The sequence below is a fragment of the Anarhichas minor genome, unplaced genomic scaffold (genome assembly GCF_050575085.1).
Source record: "Anarhichas minor isolate MPS153535 unplaced genomic scaffold, ASM5057508v1 ptg000017l, whole genome shotgun sequence".
Lineage (NCBI taxonomy): Eukaryota > Metazoa > Chordata > Actinopteri > Perciformes > Anarhichadidae > Anarhichas > Anarhichas minor.
In genome coordinates this window covers 10,861,669-10,887,938 of record NW_027466463.1, presented here as the reverse complement: position 1 = coordinate 10,887,938, position 26,270 = coordinate 10,861,669, and the positions used below count along the sequence as shown (strand labels likewise).

The 26,270-nt window shown below is 42.6% G+C and overlaps 1 protein-coding gene across 1 annotated transcript; it reads left to right on the top strand.

Annotated features, from left to right (window-relative positions):
• On the top strand, positions 1-25,839 carry rhbdl1 (rhomboid, veinlet-like 1 (Drosophila)). The gene is made up of 7 exons (XM_076093548.1): positions 1-167; positions 7,579-7,803; positions 8,683-8,831; positions 8,960-9,072; positions 22,376-22,476; positions 24,278-24,338; positions 25,502-25,839. The coding sequence occupies exons 1-7, from the start codon at positions 102-104 to the stop codon at positions 25,771-25,773; spliced, it is 987 nt and encodes a 328-aa protein (XP_075949663.1). The 5' UTR covers positions 1-101; the 3' UTR covers positions 25,774-25,839.
• Positions 25,840-26,270: the final 431 nt, after the last annotated feature.

The window sequence follows — 26,270 nt, the reverse complement described above, 5'->3', positions numbered from 1 at the left end:
TTTTCCAGCTGGACCCAGATAACACCGGTTTCATCGCAGTGGAGAACTTCACCAGCTTGGTGGAGCACCATGAGCTGCAGCTGGACCCGTCCAAACTGGACATGCTGTTAGCCCTGGTCCAGAGCAATGAAGAGGGACAGGTGTGCTACCAGGAGCTCATCGAGCTGGTGAGTGGAAACCAGATGCACGCACACAGATACAGATGGTAATACAGAGGGATTTAATGTCCTGCAGTACAGACGCACATTTCGACACATGCACCCACTTTCGGAAAGGTTACAGAATTGATTCAAACAGAGCCGGCGAGCTCTGCAGTGGCGAAAATTGACTCGACCATTCAGGTCGTTGTCCTGCAAAAAAGGAGAATCAATCTTTCCAGTTAATGTGTCGGTAAATCCAGACACTTAACCTCACTAGCCGTGCACGACACCCACACCAAGCTGACAGAGACACACAATTAAAGCAACAAAATGTATTTATCTTAACTCATGAATTCAAACACAAGAAATATATTAAAAAGTGAAACAGCAACAAAACTGAGACTATGAAGAAATATGTTTTATATACTGATGTGAGAACAGTCTGTGTACTATTATATTCTCTTAATATGCCTCGTTCTAAGGCAGCTTTACAATTGTTTATTAGATATAATATAGAGCTGTAAGTGCACTTGGATTAGTTCAATGCAATTCCTGGCATATTTTCACTCCCTTAAGCTCATTTCCCACCGCTCTTTCTTTCTCTCTCTGTTTATCTGTCTCTTTCTTTTTGATCTCTTTCTCTCCTCTTGTGTTGCGCTACCACTGGTTTGGTTTGTAATGAAGGCCGCATGGGGCCACTCATTTTGGAGCGGGTCCAAATTTCTGAAGTCTGTGTGGCACTACAGCGAAATCAGTGTTGAGGTGCTGCTCCCACGGTGCCGCCTCCTTTACATCAGTGTACAGCTATCTTCCTCCGCCATTCTTGAAGTGCTATTTTTTGTTTGATCCAGCTCATTTCAGTGCATTCTCATCTTCAACCCTCCCTTCCTCAAGCCAATTTAATACCCCCCCCCCCCCCCTTATTTTTTTTTTACCTGCCTCCTTGAACCCTCGGATCTCATTTCCTTCTCTTTCATTCTACACTCTTGAGCATATGTTGGGTAAAAAATAGAAACCTGCCTCGCCTCCGAAAGCATCAGGGAGACACTTTGAAAATAGCCTTCAGCCAAATGCAAATTGTCTTCGATTAGCCCAGCGTTGGTAGTAGCATGCAGTAATCTGAGGTAATTTAAGAACGCCCAGCCTCACACAGATATCGACCCCCAGGTCTGACTTTAAAGATGTGTCTGATACACACACATGCGTGAACGCACACATACCATACCCACACCGTTCTGTGCATGCATGCAATTTGCATATACACAAACGCTTTTGTTTCTTCATTATTAATTAAGCCACCCTCTTCCTCTCTGTCCATCCCTCTACCCCCCCCCCCCCCCCCCTCTCCCTGATGTACACACACTGTCTGAACCACAGACAGACTCTCATGCATACGCATGAGCCCTGCCAGTACAGATTTGCTGACTAATTTAGAGGATATTCAAATGTTGATGTAAAGCTGCCACTCCAAAAGTGCCGCATGTAGCATGACATTTTCAACCAGGTCGTCAACACAAAAACCTGCAGCCTTCTTTCTCCTCTCACTTCCTTTCTTTTAGCGGCTCTCTGTCTTGTATAATTTTCTCTCCAGTTTTCTTTTTTCTTTAGTCCCTCTCTTCACTCTCTCAGGTCTGTGTGTGTGTGTGTGTGTGTGTGTGTGTGTGTGTGTGTGTGTGTGTGTGTGTGTGTGTGTGTGTGTGTGTGTGTGTGTGTGTGTGTGTGTGTGTGTGTGTGTGTGTGTGTGTGTGTGTGTGTGTGTGTGTGTGTGTGTGTGTGTGTGTGTCCTCATTCCATGCCTTTTCGATGCTTTCAGCCCACAAGATGTTTGCTTCTGTGTTATGTCTCTTAACGGGTGTGTTCAACATTTTCTGATTTGTTGTTCTACACAGTGGAGCCATGAATCCACACTGCTTCTCTCGACCTCAGTGGGTGTAAAAGTGTTTGAATCGCACTGTTGGGCCTCGCAGTTGTCTGTGTGAGTGTCTGTGTCTGTGTGTGTGTGTGTTTGCACAAGACTGCCTCTGACATCCTTCGTGTTCAACCCATCTTTCATGCAGGGCGATCTTAGCCAGAGAACTCCATCAGTTCAGCCAGAGGGGTGAATAAGTAACGCTCTGCTAAAACCTCTCTTGGGGAACTGTGCGCACTCGCGCACACACACACACACACACACACACACACACACACACAGACACAGACACAGACACACACACACACACACACTCAATCATGCACACTGACAAACAGTATACTCTAGGTCTGTATCAAACCACTAATCCACATCAGCACAAACATCCTACACAGCAAGACAACCAGCACTCATTTTACACGCAGTGACACGTTTATGCACAATTACACACAAAGATTTTGTCGATGCAGGAGGCTGACAGACACCAGAGGTGTCAAAGTTCACACACGGTGGGGCTTTATGGGGACGATTCTGTGATAGACGAGTGTCTGTGAAGGAACTGAGGGTAAACCTGAAGTCGTATGTATTCCTCTGTGTGAAACTGCACATGTTGATTTCTTTAAATAGAGTCAACCGATGCTATCATGGACCAGTTGTGTAATTGAAGATGTGTGTCATTGTTTTCCTTCGGGTGGTAATTTAGCTAATGTTCGACGGAGATCCAAAATGGCTGCCATGGTTCTTTTTTTTACGGCTAGAGGGTGTTGTAGAGATTAGGATTTAGGATTCTCTTTGTTCAGGTTGGAGGATTTGAAGACTGATGCTTTGTGCCTGATCTTTACCCTTCTGCCCAAAACATTTCCCCTTGTTACCCCAGGAGACATGGTTAGATCAATGCTTAAATATTATGTTCTTTAATCTTCTGCCGTATTGTAGTATCGTAAGAAAGAGAGCACTTACAGGGAGCCGAAATGAACTTCAGTTACAGTCCCAGGCTAGAGACACTCTGTAGTTTATATACAGTATTTAAAAGTTTGTCATTTGAAGTTGCATTAAGTGCCCACAGTGCATCTGTCTCCAGGGACGCTACCTATCAACATCACATCCCACACCAAACCCCAGTCAAGGCTTTCTGTTTTAGATGGATTGCCGACTAAAAGTGATGCACTTTGCTTAAGTGTCCTGCAGTGAAGGGCTCCCCCCCCCCCACCACCGCGATGATTAAACCATAAAGCAAAGCTGGGGCTACAAACTGCTGAGGGAAAAAATAGGTGGACTCTCACTTTAAAAGGGTTTGGGCAAGAAAGAACCTGAGTATGTGGGTCAGGGTAGAATCAGAGAGGCTGAGATCTGCAGTGATTTAGATTCTGCTGTGAGAGTGCATGTGTTAGAGAGAGAGAGAGAGAGAGAGAGAGAGAGAGAGAGAGAGAGAGAGAGAGAGAGACGGAGAGGGGGGTTTGGGGTCTTCTGAATGACTCACAAATTTGATGGTAAACCGGTATAGTGACACTGGTAGTGAATCACTAAGCTCGGTTAATGGGCGCAGCCTTCTAATATTCTAATGTGTGTCAACCAATGTTAGTGAAAGATGGCCACCACCGTAAACCGAGCAAAATTAAAATAATTTATCCGATTTTTTTTGTATCTGCAGTGCAGTCGCCTGAATGGCCTTTAAACCATGTTTTTTTTAAATTGTTATTACTAATTAGTATTGAGCCGTGAGGTATTGACCGTGTGGTGTGGCTAATTAATCCATCAAGGACAATTGACTAAAGCTGAGAGCAGCATGTACAGTAGGCCACATGCAGCTACCAAGAGGAGGAGGATGGACTCTTGCTGTTTGATACACACACACACACACACACACACACACACACACACACACACACACACTGCTGTCAGTTTGGCCCATTCAGCTGTCCCTTAAGGGGAATACTATATTTATCTTTGTGCTCTTAGCCTCAGCATCAATTATTCCCTGGCAGACGTTGCCTCCTCAGGAAACTTCCACCGTTACCGATGCACAAGTCAGAGGTTTCCCCCCCTCCAACGTTTTATGTGATGACATGTGATTTTCGGTGCACCTTGCTCTCTGTCACTCCTCTGTGTTATCTCGTGTTTTGGCTGCTCGTGTGTGCCTTGTCGTCTGTTCGCCGTCTCCACTTCGAAAGGCTGCTAATGCTCACTTTTGAGGCGGCAGTCCTGCACGTCAGAGAAGTCGAAGCAGAGTGATGGCTATGCTTAGCCGTGTCTCCCGGGAACAGATTTACACAGAGGCGGTATGAATGGGAGAGAAACCGGTGCGAGGTGGAGAAGGCGGCAGGTGTCGTCACCGAGCCAAACACAGTTGAGATAAACTCAGAAAGCTGAGACTTTATTTTCGAGAAGAAAGCCAACAGAGGAAGAAAACATAATTATATTTACGTCCCTCAGCCTCTCTCTATTCCACCTCTTTTCTTCATATTAACACACTCTTCTTTATTCTAAAGATGTTTCAAATGAAAAAGGAGACGCCTCATCACCACTGTCCATTGGTGGCACACAGAATCTGAGAAGCTCACCCGGGCAGGCATCTCATCGCCCCGTCTTAATTTCTATCTCTCTGCCTACTCATGTCCCTCTGCTCCTCTTCTTCTGCGTTCACTCCCTGCCTCATGTATAGCATAATTGCATTTTCCAGCCCTGATTTCCATAGTAAATATGCATCCCTCCATCTGCGGGAGAGCCAGTAGCCTTGCGCAACATCGTATGGTTATCATTGTGCAACAGACCCTCACTGTACAACCACTAGTGTCATAATTACCCGCTGTGAGGGTCGTTACCACTTCCTGCTCTGCTAACTTCCACAAGGGATTAGCACTTTTTTTTTTTTTCGTCCTGTTTTTCCTGAGCACTTTCTTAAAAAAGAAAAATATCGGCAGCTGCTCTGTTTATGGAGCAGTCTGTTCATTACTTCTTTATTATTTGCTCACTTATTGACAGTCTTCGTCCTCCGGTATATTTAGCTCATTAGCTTTTATAGATATTGACCCACAGTTTCATTCACCGGGCCCCCTGCTGTGTCGACATATAATGAGACTACAAGCAGCAGGACCTGGCTAATGAATTACGAATGGTATACTTTAATGGCGGGTTGTACTTCCTACTTGTACTTCCTACTTCCTACATAACACTTCATATGAGGCTGCCATGTTGACTAAGGTTACTATTATTAGAAACCTATACATAAGGTTTGCTGTTGTGGCTTTATACTGTCACCAGTTGCAGCTGCTGCCCACGTGCCCTATTTCTCCTCCTTCACTGCTTTTCCAGGAAACTAAATTTAATAAAGTGTCACATCACATTATTGCACATATTGTGATTGAAGGATAATTAAGCCAGTTGTCCTCAAAGGAGCTGTATTGTTTAAGCTACACATGAGACTTCAGGCATCTGGCACTGAGTGTCAGCCTTGAAGCAGCTCTTACCTGGGAAGCATGCACGCTGGTTTTCTATAAGGAAATGGAGATATCAGTTATAGATCCCTGCTGTGGGTAGCTGGTCTAGTATTTTCAGTGGTAACTCTGGCGGAAAAGATCCCTCTGTCCTGACAGTTCTCTGTCAAACTAGTGGCATTATGATAGTTTTCATCCTAAGCCTCTATTAAAGAAAGGCTGCTGCAGAGCTCCTGCTCACTAAGCAAACCTGGAGTCTGTGATAACATGAATGCACACACACACACACACACACTCTCACACTTTCTCTTTTCATGAAATAGTTCCTCTTGACACAGATTTGGCAAAATCACCCCGACAGCCCATTTGTTATGATGTCTGAACTGCAATCATCTCTGCCATCAGTCACGTTTGCATTCTGTTTAAATCAAAAACGCTTATACATTATTTAAGTTTCTAATCATCCATGAATATTGAGCTGCAGTTCTGTCATCTCTCTTGTGGCAAAAAAGAAGTGATTGCCAGTTGTTTATACATGTAACATGGCTTATATATTAATAGTTGAATTGCTGCTGAGATATACGGGGAAAAGACATTACATGTCCAACATCAGTTGAATAAAATGTACGCTGTTCCCACACTTTTAAAGCATTAATGTTTTCACCTCCTACTTTCTGGATTCATTCTTGTAATATCTTCAACCACAAGTTGAGTGAAAGTTGAAGACTTTTCTCTAATACATTTTAATGCACTCATCTGACATATAGATAGTATTTCTACCAAACACCTGCATAATGCTCTCATTACTTATATATTTTATCTCTGTGTCACATGAAAATAATGTAGCAGTTTTGAGGTCCATTTTAGTTTCTTTGTGTTCTGAATAAATGATCGACCTTGAAGTCACACGTGAATTGATTGTAAAAGTACATACAAGGAATGCAGCAATGTGCTAGAAGTGCAAAAGAATATTCAACCATTAAGCATGAATACCAAAAGAGAAACTTCACTATTCATCGGCTCCTCTGAACAATATCAGAACAACAGAAATCATCTTCAAAGGAAAGAAGTGTCATTTCTTTCCCTCGACTCTTTGATTATAAAAGAAGAACTTACATAAACCGTCGTGCTATCCCTTGTGAAATCCGTACTTAATAAATGTTTGCTCCCCATCGAGGACGATTAGTCACATTGATGAGCTTCCCTCGGTTTATATGAAAAGTAGCTTCCCCTCATTTACTGATGCGTGATCCACTTAGCGTGAAGAGCGTTATGGATTTAATTCAGCAGCATGATGAGATCTGTTCATCCTGGTGAGGTGTCCTCCAGCTGCTGACAGTGATGCTCATAAAACCACTTGAGACAAGTTTATTGGAGTTAAGTCATCAACAAAACGAACAGGGAATGAGCTTTCTGCTGATTCCTTCAAGTCACAATGGACTATTTTGTCAGCTTAAAAAACTGTTTCTCATCTTTTTTTAAAGATGTACAAATATGCATATTTGCTCTCTTGCTGAAGGACAGGTGAGCAGATTGATACAAACATCTGTCTGTTGAATATAGGGCTACAGCGGTTAGTTTAGCTAACTTAGCCGTGCTCTGTCCAAAGGTAGAACAATCCACTGACCAGCACCTCTGAAGCTCACTACATAAAATGCTATATCTGGTTTGTTTAATCTGTACAAAAGTCAAAGCATAAAAACAACACGTTGTGGTTTAAACAGAGTTTATATGCCAACTGTGTGACTATTTTTTGACCTATCTCAACCTCACAGTCAAGACGTCAAGAAGTTAAAGAAATGTTTATGTATTAGTGTGTTTTAGAGATACTGGTTTATTGCTTTTGGAGAGAGCCGGGTTAGCCGTCCCCCCTCGTTTCCAGTCTTTATGTTTCGATAACTTAAAAGATTGCTGGTGGTAAACAAGAAAGTGGTATTGACCTTCTCATCTAACCCTCAGCGTGAAAGCAAATAAGCACATTTTCCCCCAAAATGTTCCTTTTAAATACATTTTTGTTTATATAGCGCGAAATCATAGTGTCATGAATCAAGTTTAAAACTCTTGAGAATAATGAGTTTTTTCCCCTTTTCCTCAGATGAGCAGTAAGCGCTCCAGCAGTTTCCGACGGGCCATTGCTAATGGCCGCCGCACGCTGCAAAGGGAGATCCTGCTGGATGAGACGGGACTGGGTCTGTACAAACGTTTTGTTCGCTATGTGGCTTACGAGATCCTGCCCTGCGAGACAGACCGACGCTGGTACTTCCACCAGAACCGCCTGTGTCCCCCACCTGTCTTCATCGCCATTGTCACCATCGTGCAGGTGAGATCTAGGAGGTGACACCATCGACATGTCAGACAGTGAACTGAATATAGACGATCCTACCGATGTATAGCCCACTGATTCAAATGTTCCTGAAACATGGGCTGCAATATTTTACTTGAGTATGTGCTACTAACCCACGACCCTTATTTTTAGACTGTTCTGTTGGCTCAGTCGCTTCAGACCCACTGAAAAGATTTTCTGCCTTTGATGACACGCTTTTACTGTGAGCTCGATATGAGCTGGTAACCCGTTTGGGAGTCAGGGGCTTAGTTGGTGCCTTTAATGCCATTCCTCCAAAGCTGAAACCCTCTGTCAGCCGGCATGCAAGGTTTTTTTGGGGGATTTTGGGACTTGGAAACCAGGTTAGTAAGCACCGTGGCCACCACAGTGAACAATTATGTTCATTTAGTAAAAAAAAGAGAACCACTAACATAGAAGCCCTCACAGACCACTGTTAAATGGTTAATGGTTCAACGGCAAAAAATAACCTACAGCGTTTTCACAAAGCCTCATAATTTCCCCTGAAATCATCATAATTCACAGGACAGAAAGCCAAGTGCTCTTATATTGCCTCCAAATGGCAGTGAATGGTCTGTAATGACAATGAGGTTGTGATAATAACGGTTCACATTCACTTTAATTCACAGAGACAATGAGTCATTATTCTATGAAAAGAAATTAATGGAATTGAACCAGATGTGCCATTTTTTATTTTTTTTCTGCGAGCAGTAATTGTCTCCACAAGTCTAATAAGCGTCAGCTGAGGAATACAGAAAGAGAGGAAAACGTGGGCTTTGCACCTCTCTGCAGAGAGAGCGTGTAACGAGTATGTCAGCAAGAACTGACAGTTTGGTGTCATTTCTGTGTCTGTTGCAGATCATCGTGTTCATGTGCTATGGCATCATGCTAAACAAGTGGGTACTGCAGACCTATCAGCCCGACTTCATGAAGAGCCCCCTAGTCTACCATCCCGGCCACCGTGCACAAGTGTGGCGCTTCTTCAGCTACATGTTCATGCACGTTGGGTACGTTCACAAACCCCCGCTCGCCTCATGTCTCTGTCCGCAGGACTGGTGCCGTTAAAATCTGGCTGGTTGTTGCAGATGATGCACTCTCATTTGAATTGTGTTGTCTTTCTGTGCTCTCTCCTCAGTTTGGAGCAGCTCGGGTTCAATGCTTTACTGCAGCTGATGATTGGCGTTCCTTTGGAGATGGTCCATGGCATCTTACGAATAAGTCTGCTTTACATGGCAGGAGTGCTGGCCGGTGAGTGTCTTTTAAAAATAAGTGTTTTATTATGTAAAGCAGCGGCTCTTAAAGTGAATGTCGCGGGTGCCTCAAGACGGATCCAAGGGTGCTGCAAGATTTTATTCTTTTTCCATTTTTCATTTTTTAATGAAGAAACTTAGATTAACCACAAGTTAGCAGTTTTACATTATGTTTGCAAACATATCAAAATGGAAGAAATAGGAAATAATAATGCAGCAGCTAAGATTGGTGACATGACAGCTCTACTTTTGAACAAAACAAGGACATACATTTAAAATTCATTTTTTTAAAGTTCAATATGATTTTGCAAATTTGCACAGCCTCTTAGCCTGAAACTGGTGACTTCTTCTATTCCGAGTAATTGTGATAGGGCCGATATTATTAAGTTAATGTTTACATTAGTTCATATACTGTATGTCATACATAATACATCGGTGCTAGTTTGTTAAGATATAGCAGATATAACAGATATTCATGGTGTCATTTTTAGCTGAAAACGGTGTATGTGTGTTGTGTGAGTGGACATGGGGTGGGGGAGCCATTGGTGTAAACTATCTAGTGATGTAGCACATAGTTTAGATAATGTTAGCAAATGTTCTGACAGTTTGAGGTCATCTACAGTGCAATATGGACAGTGCTGTCCCTTATTTTAAAACAATGACATAAACAGAAAAGACAGTTTATTCTCTGTTCAGCCCAGTGGCAACAACAAGCACTCTCAGTGGACGGCGAGGAGTTGCCCAGAGCGATTACATTGCGGCCCGTTTAACTGCTGCCGTCTGCAGCGTTCCCATTCAATACGGGACCAATTCCACAAATTGTTGTCCCCATTAGTCACTTGGACACAAAAAACATTGGTTGTAAAATACTGAAGTTACCCTTTGAAGAGCTTGTATTGGACCACATATTTGCTGTGTATAAAACAGCAATTACTTTTCGCAAGTAATTACTTTCCTTACCTCCAGTGAGGCTGAATTTGTGAGCATCCTGTCCTCAAGCTGACATCCATGAGTGGCCTGTTTGATGGTTTTGATAATAAATCCTGGCCCAGCTGGTGGCCCAGATCTTTGAAAAAAATAATAAAGAATGTCTCCAAACTAAATGCAGCGGAGAGATTCATGGTGCCCAGAGGCTGGGCTGCAGCACTCGAGTCTTTGTTGACAAGAAACCTTATTAACTTTCATCTTCCTTCAAGCCAGTTAGATGATTGGAATTTTTTCTATCCGAACTGATTGTTGGATGTGGTTTCTCACTGCTGTTGTTTTGCGGCTAATGCGTAGAAGTCATATCAACACCGCTGCAAAAACCTCTTTCCCCTTTCACCATTATTTGATTACTGTCGAGAGCAATAACATAATTAATATTGAGTTATATTGGTTCATTTTCCGTGACGTGAATTTTAAACTTTCTTTTGTATGTGACAAAAACTCAAAATTCTTTATTTCTCGTTTCCCGTCTCTGCACGTACAGAAGTGAAATGGAGTTGAAGTTGCTCAAACCTCCTCTTGCTGTGTAAAAGTCAAACCCTCACTCCCCAATGCACACTCACATGCACACACCCTCCTAACACTCATGAATTATTGTAGCTTTGATTTATTTTTGCTATGATGACAGAGAAAAAGCAGGCGAGCATGGGACTTAGGGCAGGATAAAGTAGGAGAGTGACACAGGGGTTCTCTCTGGGGAATTTGTCTAAGTGCAGTTTGAGATGCTGTTTGGAGATTTAAGCTGCAGCCGGAATCAAAAAGGAGGAAGCAGCGAGGAGATGCTGGTATTTGTACCCCCAGAGCCCAGAGTTGAACTGCATTCATTAGAACTTCTATGCTCGACTGACTGTAGTATTTAAAAATGAAATATATGTAGTACTGTAGTAGTGTGTAACTGTCTGGAAGTAGATCAGATTTTCTTTTTGCATTTCACTTTCAACACAACATAACAAATGAATTCCCTCCTAAGCTGTAAGGAGCAGCTGAGCTGCCTCAAGGTCACAAGATGATGAACGACTTCAAGCAGCGAAGTCATTTCACCTTCTGATTCTGGTTGATGGAGTGGACGTTGGAGCTGTGTCGGCACAAATGTTGTGATCTATTGGGGGGGGTGAGTCCTTTAGAAAGGAAGTGCACTTGGACTCTTTGTAGGTGTAATTCTGTGTGTTTGGAGTTTTGTAGGAGTCAGTGGGTGTTAATGAAAGTGTAGTGGTCAGCTGGTGTCACACTGCTGGTGAGGACGGCAATGTTGCACGGAGAGATCTTTAAGTCAACATAATGAGTTTGCGATCCTTCAAATTGGCAAATATAGCAATCCTTTTTTATTTTAAGGTGCATCGTACAAAGTTGAAATGAAATGACAACAGAGGACACATAACAAATGTGTAAAAGCTCCGAGCAAACGATCATTCAAGGCCTTGTTTGACATTTTCAGATTAAAAGAATATGAGACGCACTTCGGAGACACATTTTTGCATGAACAGCCAAGTTTTAATCAAATGATGAGAGCACTAAATGAAATAAATGAGGCTCCTGGCTGCTTTTATCTTTAACCTAATTTGAAGCTGAAGTTCATACAACAAACTTTATAGCCATACTAGCTGCCTGATCCTATGCTCGGTGGACAGATGTATTTGTTCATGTACCTCCGTCCAGCCCCCCATTCCTCCTTTCACTGATCTATTTAATATCATCATCACCAACCATTGTTTATTTAAGGAAAAAAATGATGAGCATTAAGGTCTTTAGCAATACCCTGAAACCACATTTATATGTGCGTGTCTGAGCGTTTGTGTGTGTGTGTGTGTGTGTGTGTGTGTGTGTGTGTGTGTGTGTGTGTGTGTGTGTGTGTGTGTGTGTGTGTGTGTGTGTGTGTGTGTGTGTGTGTGTGTGTGTGTGTGTGTGTGTGTGTGTGTGTGTGTGTGTGTGTGTGTGTGTGTAGACATTTGTTCTATAGTGTTTCACTGCCTCACACTTGCATTTTCCCTCAGTCTTTGTAAACTCACAGTTGCTCGCGGATGTTAGAAATTGCCCGTTGCTTTAGATTGCTCAGTGAAATTCTTTATTTTTCGTTGCCCATGGCTGTCTCATGTTTATATTCATGCAGTCTTTTTCTTGCTCACGAGTTCAATCGTGACGGCTGCTGCTATCAGCTCCCGCACGCATGTTCCTTGTTGTTGTTTTTTTGTAGGGCAGCGGAGCTTTCAGCTTATAGCTGCAGTCGGTGGGTGTGCGTTTATGGAGCGACGTGCTTGCAGGTATTGTGCCTTTGTGTGTGTGCCTTAACACTCTGCAAGACTTTCTGCACCGCAGGGCTTGCTTTCAAACCCAAGAGAAATGTTTTTATTTTTGAAGATGCATCAAATACTGTGAAAGTATGAAATAGTTCTCACAGATATACAAATGCATGAACGCGGATATCTGCTGTCTTTATGTGGAAGATCATATGAATTGCCATTTAAAAGAAAAGATAAGTAAGTTGGTTAAAGTGCAAGGTTTTTAATTGTGTAGGTCGGATGGCGCTACATAGCCTACCCTACGCATTTGTACACCTTGGATATTGCTCGGGTCCTGTACCGTAGTGCTGAAAATAAAGTGTGACACTGTACAGTCTGTCCTTGTGTGTGCTGACAAAAGGAAGAATTCTCTAATTGCTTTCTGCCATTCAGACCTTGTCATCACTCGCTTTGCTCTGCTGCAATAACAACCGATGAATAGCTCCACTTGAATGTCGGGTTTCGAAACATGAATAGACACAATGCCAGAGAAGATGAATGTAAAATGTTGAGTCATGTTCAACGTTTCAGTCCAGCTCCACGTTAAAGGCGAGCAGCTGCAATATCCATTTTTTCCATTTACTCTCTTTATTTTTCCTCCTTGCTCCTTTGGGTCTCCTTCTCTCGAGCCACCAGCTCCTTCAGCTTCCTCGTGTGCTTCAGGACATCTACAGGTGCCAAAACACCATGTTTTTCCTCGTAGCCCCATGTGAGCCCCAGGCTGTCTGCTCTAACACAGTCTGCTGTGTCACCATGTCCCACTCAACCTAGGAAGCAGTGTGTTGAAGAGGTTTTAGTGTTGATATACTATAGTATGACTTTGTCACATAACAATACCTGGGATAAAACTTCCACTTTGAATCATCAGATTTATGCTGAAATATCAACAACTTCTTGTGGAACAGAGTGTGTTGCTGTCTCAACAAGAGTGTGTGTGTGTGTGTGTGTGTGTGTGTGTGTGTGTGTGTGTGTGTGTGTGTGTGTGTGTGTGTGTGTGTGTGTGTGTGTGTGTGTGTGTGTGTGTGTGTGTGTGTGTGTGTGTGTGAGATTTAGAGAAAGCAAGTGTTAGTGTTTGTCACGTGTCCTGCATATTGGTTGTTGTAGTCATCCAACTCTATTTTCTGTTTGCTGTTGTGGAAAACCATCTTTTTTTATTTTTTATAAATATCTTAATTGGATTTGTTTCGTTTATTTTTATGGGGACAGAAACATACGCACAAAATATTCACTGAGCAGAACAATGCCACAAATCATAGCACATAATTGCCAATGTTTGTCCCCAGTTGCATCGTTTCAGCTGCTAATACTTCTATACTACTTCAGTAGATTATTAAAATACTTCTTCCTCCGCTGTCCCTTGGTAAATAAAAGGTTAATATAATATGCACCTGAGTAACTGACCTGTAAACCTTGAGAGGTTTCACTTTGTCACTGAGCACCTTAAGAACCTGTGGGCTGGCTCGCCGTCCTATGGAGCCTGTCGTTTGAATTATGCAGGAGCATTTTCTCCCCCTCATGTCCAGGAGCCTATTAACAGAATGTACTGTTTACTGTAATACACTGACCAGCCAGTGTAGCATATTACTAGCCTCGCGCTGCTTATTGGTGTCCTCAGTCAGGGGAAGGAAGAGACATATGGCCTGGTGTCGTTTGTGGCCTGTTGGGAGATTGTAATGGAAATGTGATAAATGGCCGCATGTCAGTATAGCCTCATTGTTGCAAGCTAGCTGATGTTGTCATTACTTAAAAGCGCCATTCCAAGTTCCATGTAATGTTTAATCCTTCAGCAGTTGATTAATGTTGTTCTGATATCAGGGAGGACGGCGGCGGTGTTGGCTTTCCGCTGTGCTTTTTAAAGGCACACTGCACATATAGGCAGGGTAGATATGGTTATACGTGCTGCTAGTGAATAGAGGGCCTTGGTGTGTGGCCAAGAGTGACTTTGTCCATCATCCATTTTTGCTGATGTTTGATGTTTGTTCGAGGCACCCAAGCTGCAAGTATGTCTATTATATGGAAATCCCAAAAGCCTAGAAATACAGCTTTTTACAAGATTAATACATTTAAATGAGTAATTACTACTACTTTGATGTTAGATTTCCAATTTGGTAACAGCTTGACTTTGTTTTATTTACTGTTAATTATTTGTCCTCTGTTCATTTGTTTGTGTGATGAAAGAAGAAAGGTATTATACGAATAAGTGTTTAAAAGAAACATTTTAAGAATCTAAAAAATACACCTTGAGTGCAGTGTCAACATTTGTTTTTGACTTTGGTGAAGTAGTTTGTCATCTTGACTCAAGAAAGTTACTGCCTGTGGGGAGACGTTTGGATTTCTTTTAGAAAATGGGGAGTTTTTGTTGGAGCAACGTTCAGTCAGATACACAGACCCTGATAAGTGAGGGCTGGAACAGAGAGAGGAAGCATCAGAGAACAGCGGGCTGGATGAATTACTCTCGCTGCCTAATGCGTGTGACTCTGACTCTCAGACTTTGTCTCTCTCACTTCAAGCGCCGGTGTGGAGATATTTAACGGCACACTGGTTTGACCGGCTCGAGGTGAATCTGTTGTTTTTTAGGCCCGTTAGAGCTGTGTAGTTGTCCTTGTGTTGCCATTGCTAGCTGAATACCAATTATTACTTGCTCGCTCACTCTTTGAAGGCCTGTTGGTGAAGTGTGTTGCTGTGAGTGACCGTGCAACATTGCCAGTAAACAAGGTCAGATTTCTGTCTTTTTAGCCAACCTCAGCTGCAGACCGCTATATGGGTACAAACCCTGATGTTGCGTACGGTGCCGAAGAGTCTGGTCCTGTGTTTCTGATGTACTCCCCTGGTGCTGAGCTGAACTGAGCACTGAGGAGGCAGGGTGACCTTGGTGCGTTGCAGAGGCTGCCAGCCTGATTATAGTAATTCCCAACCCCCCCCCCATCCCACCCCACAGTCAACTCTTCCGAGGTGACACCGATCTCACTTCCTCCACAACCACCCCCCCCCCCCCCCCCCCCCCGCAGCCCCGCTGATAACAACACTGAGGGAGATGAATATTTCTACTGTAATGCAGCCTAATTGAAGGTAGCCCGTTGTGTGGAGCGAGCCCACTGTGTTTACGGGTGTCCATTTGCATCGACTATGTGAAGCCTATATCGAGGACGGCAATATTTGTCGCATTACACTCGGTTAGATTCAGGAGGAGTCTATTTCTCTGCTCCGTTTAAATTACCTTTACTTTGGTGTTTAGTTTCTCCAATAAAGAAGCACATCACACTCGCTGTAGCCACCGCCGTGGCTTCATAACGTTGAGCACAGGAAGTGATTTCATGCTCTTTTTCATTGGGATGTAGAATTTGAGTCCAATATCAAGTCCAAGGTCAGCTATTGTGCTTGTTAGCTGAAAAGCAGTCGTGAGTGATAACCGCTTTGGTCGTGACAGGAATACAGCTTTTTGTATAACAGCTCTTCTTACAGAAACACAACTCCAGGAGCACATTTGCACGTACGCTCACTAATTTCCAAATTGTGTCTCTTTGCTTCTTCAGTTAAAGGCATGCTTATATGCCCGCACACACGCACCCAGATCAGATATGATTATACTTTTCCACTAACGGCTGGTGCTGTGCTCCTCGTCTCTCGGCAGCTCGGAGGATGTGACTTGCGGAGACTATTGATTTTTCCTGATGCCCCCTGGGCTCTGGGGTAGCGTACATATTATCATATTTTTCCCCATGTGGCAAATTTGGACAGGGCAGAAAACTGGTAAATAAACCGAATCAATCTCTACGGAAACCAAGGGCAAGGTGTGTTTACAGTGGCCATGTTGGCACACTGTGAAAATTATGAATTGTATTCGTTCCTCCAGGCCAGAGCTTGGCATCGATGACGCTGATTGTTTTCATGTTCCCTTTTTGTTGTGTATATGTAGACATGAGGGGTCCTGGTTAATATTGTGTTCCTCTTCCCTGCTCATCTGCTTTGACTGCAGTGCATGAGCACAAAGGGTTTGCTTCTCTCCCTCCTGCGCTCCAGCAGGGCACGAGGAGATGGATGGAGATGTTAGATTGGATGAGGACTGATTGCAAGTCGTGCTTCTCCACTTTAAGGAAAGCACCAGCGACGCAGATGATATTTCCCTTATCGCTTTCTGTCTGGATCACACAGACGAGTCCATCTCCTTCCCAGGTAGAAAATATCTTTAATAGAGCTCCCCTGCTCTGACAGTACTATTATAGTTGAAATGAGGCTTTGAATTGGATGCCACTCTATTAAATGACATTTGAAACGATGAGCTTTTCAAATAGACTATAAAATAGATAAAACACCATGTGACAGATGGTCTGCCTCCAGGTGAGTCATCCTGACATTTACTTATTATTACTCCAGTCACCTGCATACAGTGTCTGCTCATATACCACAAGCAAAAAAACCTTCTTGACGCACGAAAAAGCAATTAGTTGCTACAGAATTAATATGAAATTATTTTGATAATCAATACATCATTGAAGTCATTTATACAACAAAAATGTGTGTGAGAGAAGATGAGAGAGAGAGAGAAGGGTATGACGCACAACAAAGGTCCCATAGCTAGAATCGCACCCAAGACATTGTGGTAATATGATGTGCTGTAACCACTGGGCTACCAAGGCGCTCCTCGATTAGCTAAATGAATAGAATCTAGAGCCCTATTTATCTTGTAATTGAGCAGCAGTGTATTTAAAAAATAACGAAAACTAAAACGTGTAGTTATGATGACATGCTTGCACTCTTAGTGTGCGTTCTGTGTCACCTTTCCTCGCGCACTCACTCACTCCACTCTTTCCATCCGTCTCCCTCGCTCCTTATTTGTGCTTAGTAAATAAATCTGATCAGGCATTTCCCCAGTTTATTAGGCAACAGAGGCCGCCCTGTGACTGCAGGGGTGCTGACTACAGCACATCTCTGTGCCGGGCCACAAAGATTTAATGCATACAAGATGGATCCGTCTGAGGCGAGTGCACACAAATACTGCGACTTGAATCTTAAAGGCAACAATCCCATCGTATCAACGGGCAGAGGTTTCCCTTACTGATGCCCTAAAATTCTTTCATGTCTTATAATAAAACATGACAAAATAAATGTATGTGGTTTATCCTCGTAGCTTATACCAACAGACTAAATAAATGAAACAAACACAGCGGGGGGTTGACAGATTTGCTTGTATGAAATACTGAATCACCTGAATAAATAAACACAACGTGTCCTTTAATTGTCCTCTCCTGAGTAATTTATTGGCTGGCCAACCAAGAAATGCAAATCAATGAATATTAATGTACTCAGACATCTATCTGCTCGACATGTTTACAAATGAAGTGTTAGGTGATATGTAGTTTTGCTTCCCCGATTACTGTCTTAACTCCTGACTAAATATGTTTTCATTATGGTGTCTGTGGGTTAAAGCCGCACTAATTCATATTTTTATATTAACATACCGAGCAGCTGTTTGTAGCAAAAAAAAGCTTGCAATAAACTGATGAACATAGTTGAGCATTTAGCAGTTAAAGAGCCAAATATTTCCCTCAGGAGTTGATGAAAACCAAACGGAACTAAAGAAAAACGAGTGAATATTGGATTTACATTCGCTGGGTTGCCTGAAGCACATCTCCAAATGAATACTGATGTTTTTTTTTTGTATCAGCTAGATGTGTAAATAGTAAACTGCTTAAATATCTACCATATCAACTTCATCGACTGAGTATATGTCCATGTTTACAGCTTGTTATGCTGCCTCCAAAAAAAATCAATAAATGCAGGTTTAACTTGTGGGTATGTATTGCCCACTTTTACACAAAGCAGTGAATGCATTCCAAGACAAGTTCTGAATTCAATAAACATGCAATATGATAAAAAGCATCTAATATACCATATGTTTCCTAATTGTTGTCCTATAAACATCTTTTCGACAAAATGTGATCATTAGAAATCAGCTACATTTCTCCAGGGACTCTTGATAGAGTTTAAATAGTCTCAGTAATCACAGTTGATAGCTACCCACACATACAAACTCTAGAGAGCACACAGTGAAAAGGTTTGTAAGTGTTTGTGCAGAGGCATATTTTCCAAGGATTAGAGGATTTCTTTCATTGCAACATTTACTTTGCTCCAGCGCAGCCTCCACTGGAGTGGCTACAGAGAGGCGCAGCCTCAGGGTTTGTCAAACCCCGGCCATGGATCAGCTTACCATCCCTTGTCTGCACTTTATCCCCGAGAGACTGAAAATACAAAGTTGACCCATAGCTTAAGGGCAGCCTGGAGTAACAGTAATGGTGTAGCTAGTTTAGCTTGACAGAGAGGCTCAGGTCTCGGAGCTGCATTGGGGATTATACTGCGGTAGATCACAGCCCTGAGTGTGGGGTTGACTTATACTCCACACAAAGTACATCACTTTCACTGTCTACACTGCGGTGCACTTGTGGATGTTGCAAGCTCACAACAAGATTTGAGGATGTTGATGATGACTTCAGGATTGCAACAATAAATAATCTGCGCATGAGATGGAATGTGTCAGCTCGGCGCTAAAATAATCGCACAACTCACGTCTCAGCCACTGCTGAGTGCGAGAATCCTAAATCTTAAATCCCCCCCCTAAGCAGGAGAGCCCACATGACAGGAGTGTTTAATATTCATACTGTATATGGGAGCCTCTCACCAAAGCAGAGCGAGCAGGAGGCGAGAGCCGTTTGTTTCCTCCCTGTGGAGCCCAGCTCTTCCTCTGTGCCGGAGGTCTCAGGTTGTCTTCTCCTCTTCTTCACCCACAGATGGTTGTGTCACATCCCTGAACAAGTGTCTCCAATGAAGAGGTGATCCTGGCTGGTGTTAACTGTCATGTTAGAAACCGAACGGCTCTTAAAAGACTCTTAAAGCTGCTTTAATTAACACATCTAATCAACACATTTTAATCAAGCTACAATGTGTAATGTGGAGGGGGGTTGATGATCGAGGGTTTCCCCCGAGTCTGCAGCTCCCCTCAGCAATGAGCTTTAACTTATTGATTTCAACCCTTTAGTTTTAGTGTTACTGCCCACAATTTTACTTTGATGATTCACTCCCACCGCTCTCAAAGCATCGTTTTCAGCTGCAGATGGCAACTGTTTTCGACAAAAGAAGCTCTAAAAACTCACGACAAATGGCAGCCAAACAAACCTGTCTAAAGGTAGGGATTAGCTGGTAGCTGGTCTCTTCCCCAAGAGTTGGTGAAGAGACGGACGAAGCTAAAACAAGAGTGAATATTGGACATCAACATCCTCAGGTGGCCAAAATGTGTCTGTAGGCTAGTGTTTGTTTGCATATTTACCAAATCAACTTTATAAGGTGATAATAAGTTAGTGTTATAGAAGAAGTACAGTATCATTCTGCCTCCACAATCTTTTATAAACTAGGAGATGTTGAGAAAATATAAATTTTTTACTCAACACTTCAATATATACTAGAAGACGTTACTTTTTTTTATAGTTATCTTTATTATTCACTTTGTTAAAGCAGGAAAATAAACAAAAACTTAATTGTACTGAATTAAGAGCAACAAAAGACAAAATTAACTCACAAAACCCTCGAGATATCTCTCATATTCTATCTATATTTCATCAATACATTTCCCAGCTCCACTGCTCTGAAGCAGTAAAGGAACTGAAACAAATTGTGAAGCTCCAGAAAGGACTAAAAAAAGACCAACTCAGATGTTGATGCTGCTCCAAATTTCAATTTCCCTTCACTTTGAAGAGATCGGAGACCACATACTGTATGCTACACTGTGTAATTGCAATTTTGTGGAACCTCTAAAAATGGAGCACTGTAAATCTCCTCAAATCTTCAGCTGAAGCGCCAACCTTCATATGCCCCATAAATCCATGTGAAATAGCCCATAGGCGTCGGAGCGGGGCGAGATGAATGACTCAGGATCGCGCTCTGATTACCATCTGTCTTTCCATGATCATCACTGCCACCACGGGCTGACGAGGCGTTCGTTAAGACGATGTTTACTCTGTGCGGCCCCACAACGCACGCACACACACACATAATATGAATGTTACAACATGCATTATAGATCCGAGATCACAACTCCAGCAAACCCCAGCTGTGATTAAAAAGAGACTGTTTTGTTTTATCAGTCCTCTCCGCTTCCCTTATCGGCTCATTTGCATAATTAATAGTGGCTGACGCTGTCCTCACGAGCAACTGCAACTGGGATTTCTCCTGCTTGGAATATAGTGTCACTGCATCCTGGTGGATGCACTGCGCTGCATTCGGGATTGTAGCTTCATACACTTTCAAACGCACACTGACTGCTGGAAACAGCTGCTGGCTGCATTCTGTGTGGTCCATTTCTTTGCCTTTTGGTTGAGTGTATTTTTTTGTTATTCTCATTAAAAACTGGACATGCGTTACACTGAGACACACGGCAATGGACATGGCAAAACGTTTCCTTTTTCTACCTTGGAGAACGCACACACAGCAATGTGACAGACCAGTGTGAGCTCCAACACGGGTCTGTCACATTGCAGTCAAGTCCCACAACTCTTCAATCATCTTGCCTTGACCAGGGAGGCAGTCATGTGACCTATAGATCACCATAGATAGTACAAATATACATTATACTATCAGCATCCTTTTTAAATAATATACTATTAACAAAAAGGTAATATCCCGATACCTAAACGACTGATACTGAGTACCAACACAACACCAGTTTTTGATTAATAATTTATTAGTTATAAAATTTAACATAAATATTTAGCAGTTTGAATGATGAGAATTGCTGCGCACTAAAAATACATTTTAGTGACAAATGCAAGTGACAAATAATTGTCCTATGATTTTAGATACCCCCCTGAAATTTAGCAATTGAGGCTTTCAGGGGGTCTCAAGTGTCAATCAACGTATTTCACATTGAGGAAACTTCGGAAAGACAAAAATAATTGTTAATATTCAATATTTTCACCCACCAATGTGTTTTGATGAAACACTATAACAATAAACAACATTGTTTTTGTGTCAGTCCCTGAAAATTGAAGAGCAAAAAGCATTGTAGACTTACAAATTTGCACTGACATTCAATATTCATACCTGATTAAATCTGAGGTAGAAGAGGCTGTTTGAAACCTTTTTAAGGAAAGAATGAGTTTTCAAATGGCCTTACTCCTTCAAATAGTATGAAAGGCAGACGCAACGTGATTAACCAGAGGAATTGAAAACAATGTGTGTAAAGTGCTCACACCAAGAAAGTAAAGGACAAGACTTCAACATCAAATAACTGCTTGAAAATGATTATTGTTCATACATAACACTATTAATTCCTTTAACAGGGATGCAGTTATAATATACTGCAAGTGTGCAATCACTTTTCAGTACAGTGTGTCGTCATAATGTTCACGTCGTCGTCACTGCACTTTTCATATTCTAACTTTTTAAACAGCACATTTGGCTTCTGTCCACTTCCACATATCCCAGATTACATTTTGCTCATGAATATAACATAATCTTTAGAGCACACAAAATTGGAAGTTATCCTCTTCAGTGAGGTTCGCCCGTGTTCTCCTGACCTCACTTTGATCAGAGATCATTCTTAGATGGACTTTTTTTAATTGCAGCATCCTGAAGTAAAATCCAATTAGGAAATATTCCATTTCAGTTCACCATTTTAATATAATTTGTCAGCTGCAGCTTTAGCAGACTGCTCGTCTACAGGAACAGCCTTAATAACACAGAGCACGTGTATGTGAGTGTGTTGTGTGTTCTGGATGTAAATTTAAAGGGCATGTGAGGGTGATTTTTACTCAGAACCTTTTATAGAAATGCTCCTCGGCGGTGACTTGAGCTGCTGCGTGATGAGTAATCTGACTCCCTTCTTGCCCCTCTGCTGTCCTTTGCTCACACACACACACACACACACACACACACACACACAAACTGCGTTGCTACTCTCCCTTTCTTACATCTACGCTCCTAATGTCACTCTCTCTCTCTCTCTCTCTCTCTCTCTCTCTCTCTCTGTCTCTCTGTGTGTCTCTGCAGGCTCGCTGACGGTGTCCATCACCGACATGCGTGCTCCAGTGGTGGGGGGCTCCGGAGGGGTCTACGCTTTGTGCTCAGCGCATCTGGCCAACGTCGTCATGGTAACTGTCATCATCATTGCCTCCATTGTTGCGTTTGAAAGCAGTTTTCAGTGGTGCCGAAATGTCAGAGCCATCCACGTGGCGTGAGATGGACACCCACCACACTATATAGCTACTATGCTATATGTGTATGTATGTTCTTCTTTTGACAATAGATGTTTGTTGCAGGTTTTCTCTGCTACAGTCATCACATCGATTTGATGCATATATCAGCTTTTGGAAATATGCCATTGAATATTCCATGTGACCTCTTTGGAGAAGCTCTTTGAACTTTGTTGAGTAGCTTATTCCACCACAACATGTTTTCACTGTGCTTGCCGTTCGTATCGATGAATCTAAAGTGAACTGGCTTCTATTAATTATTGAGACTGTGTTTATTTACGTCCACTGAACAAACAAGTAGTGGATCCCCTTGATATGCTGCTCGAGAGCTTTTTTTTTTTTTTTTCTCAGTATTTATTTGTTTATGTCAAAAGGTTTGTATGTGAAATGCCTTCCACATTCTCTCCAACTCTCGAGGCGGTGTTACATCTGACGAATCACTTTAACTAACGCTGCTGTTCACCGTGGGCAGCAGAGATGCCAGCAGGGATATAAATCAAAGTGCACCGACAGGCCTTAAGCAAAGACTCTGTAACTGTGTGCTCTGAGCAGCTAACAGATCGTCTCTTACGCTTGATGCCTGTTTGTAGCTGGGAAATCCTTCAAGGCGCGTCTTAGTTCTGCTCTGATGAGTTTGTGTATTTGAAGGAAATCTTGAAACCTTGTCCAGTCTCGTCCTAGTAAACTCCCAGCCATCTCGTCATCATCCATTTCACTCAACAGACATTTTCAAGCGTCGCTGTGAACATGACGACCCAGAAGTCACGCAGGTCCAGCTAAAACATATTGGAACCATGTAGTGCACAAATTCAGCTTTGCAAGAAATATTTGGCCTTACGTGTTTAGTTTTTTATATTTGTGTCTTCTGATCAGCAAGCACTCTTTCTTCGAGTCTCTGAATGACCCCCTGCACCTCACACACACACACACACGTATGCAGATTACCTCAGCAAGTCTCCATTTCAATGTCGGCAGTGGGATAACTAGATGTCTAACGGACCAAATGGATTGGCTGTAGTTTGGTTTAAGATCGCCCTTCTCCTCATGTGAGAGAGGAGTCACGTCAAAGCAAATTGCCTCCCATCAGAGAGCAGCATCACCACATCACGCCCAGCTCAGACTTCCTCCTCTGCACCACTATACGTTGACCTCTCCCCTCCATGATATTAATCATTTATTTGTGGAAATGTATAATCTATATATCCTCGCTTGCTTTTAAACGTATGGTCGGGGCAGGTTTTATTTATATTCTCCCGTCTTTAATTTTGCATGCCGTTCACCCTTTATTTTGGCCCTGGGTCTGGTCCTATTCCCACAACTAAGAAGGGGGGATGGGATTGGTACAATTTTTCATCCTAGGGAGTAAATGTGTTATTCTAACTCAGGATGCCATTGTTCTTTTCCCCCGGAGAATCACAACGGCTATTTATTGGCCCATTTTCCCCGTCTGTTAAATTATCTTAGTCCTAATTAATGGAGTGCCACTAGGCTGGAACCAGTAAGTGGAGAGCAGCCAGGTGTATAATCGCGTCTGTGTGTAGTGTGAGTGCTGCTTCCTCTCTCTTTCAGGTCTTAATATGTCCAGAGGATAGAAACTGAAGCATTTATTTTGCTAATAGGCCTACACTCATGTATTTGTTATGGTTGTTTGTGTCGTGATTGTTTATGCTGACGAGACACTTTTCGCTCTGTGTTGCAGAACTGGGCCGGGATGCGTTGTCCATACAAGCTGCTCCGCATGATCCTGGCGCTAGTTTGCAGTAAGTTGTCCAGATTTACTCTTAAAGCCCTGCACTGGTGTTCTCACTGTTGCTTTTTATGTTGAATATATATATAGCTCTATCAATGAATTGCGATTGGGCATAACCCTATTTTTTAGCATATTTAATGTCTTCACACCTGTTCACGATACAAATGTCTCAGAAACAGACATGCTACTCAAGCTGGGTGAGAGGCTCCATGATTAGACATGTTGCTTTGTTTTCAAAGCATTTGAGTCGTACCACTTGTCCGTTTTCTCTCCACGAGGACCGATACACTGTGACTTTCATTAGTGAGCAATATGTTCCATCCATCTGTCCCGAGCCTGACGCCCCCGAACTGAGAGAGCAGCGAGTCTCTGCTGCAATGTTTATTTTCTCCTCAGCGTTTTACGAACCGGGAATTCAGCTTTTCTCAATAAAATGTGACACATCGTTTTTTGTGAGTACTGTTACGACTGAATTAACATTTGCTCTGGTTTTATACTATGTGTTAAGCATTTCTTTTCAGCGAGGACTCTGGGAGAACGGCAACTAACAGCAAATAACATTTGAAAGCAATTTTTTGAGTAAAGATCCATTTAAATCCTCCTGTGAACTTTCTTTGTCTGCAGAAGTAGACTTTGATAAAAGACCTACTTCACTACACAGTATAGCTCAACTTTAGGCAATTATATGAAGTCAACACCGAGCTAGGCCCTTTACAAATGACTTCTTTTCTTAGAAGGATGATGAAAAATGTTATGATTTTAAATAAAGTGTAAGTTACAGGGAACGCCAGATAAACCCGTCGAAAAGTTGCACACCAGTGAAACCAGAAAACACAGTATTTAACTGACGGGGATTTGGCTTTTGAAATCTCAAATTTATTAAATGTACTTACTTTAGGATACGTAGATTTTCTTACCTTCGGACATAGCCAGGCCAACTGTTTCCAACTGTTTCTTTTTGCTAAGCTATACGCTAACCAGCTGCTGTAGCTACATATTCACCGTGCAGACATGAGAGTGGTATTAAGCTTCCCATCTGAAACTCTGCCAAAAAAAAAAATTCTCTTCAAAAGCCATAATAGAATAACAGGACGGTGGTGTGGTCTGATGTCCTCACAGCAACAACCATGAGCAGATACTAAGGAGGTTCTGTCTTTCATCTCTCCCCCGCAGTGAGCTCAGAGGTGGGTCGTGCAGTCTGGCTTCGCTTCTCACCGCCGCTGCCCTCCTCGGGGCCCCAGCCCAGCTTCATGGCACACCTATCAGGGGCCGTGGTCGGTATCAGCATGGGGCTTTTGATTCTGCGCAGCTACGAGGAGAGTCTGCAGAAGCAGTGCTCCTGGTGGGTCATCGTCTTCTCCTTTATCACCTTTCTCCTCTTCGCCATCTTCTGGAACATCTTTGCATATGAGCTGCTGGGGGTGCAGATACCACCTCCTCCCTGATGAAGGCCCCCCCCCCCCCCCCCCCCCCCAGGGATTACAGTAGCAACAAGTACAGGTGAAAGTCCCTCAGATCCATTTCAAAGAGCATTATATCTTTTTATATATACGTTGAAAACTCATCCACATTACCAGCACTAAACTTTGAGTGAACGTTTTCTCATCAACCGTTTCTTTAACTGCGTCTTTCATTTACGGAAAGAAGAATCTGAGTTGATGACACATGCCTGTGGTTAAAAGGAAAGGGAATTAAAGGGAGGAAAGGAGTGTGTATGCTTTGGCGGTGACGATGCTGACCACACGCTATATGAGAAATGTTCCGCCTCTGAAGGTCAGAGATCAGGATCAGCTGCAGCAACGCCCCCTAAACTTTGCTTGTAGCACTTAAGCAGAGTTGATGGCTGAATCTGAGACCTTTTGGCTGTGCTACAAATCAGAGCTGCAACTGCTTTTAATGAAGAACTAAAGGAGAATTTCGGGAAGAGCACATTTATTTCTGG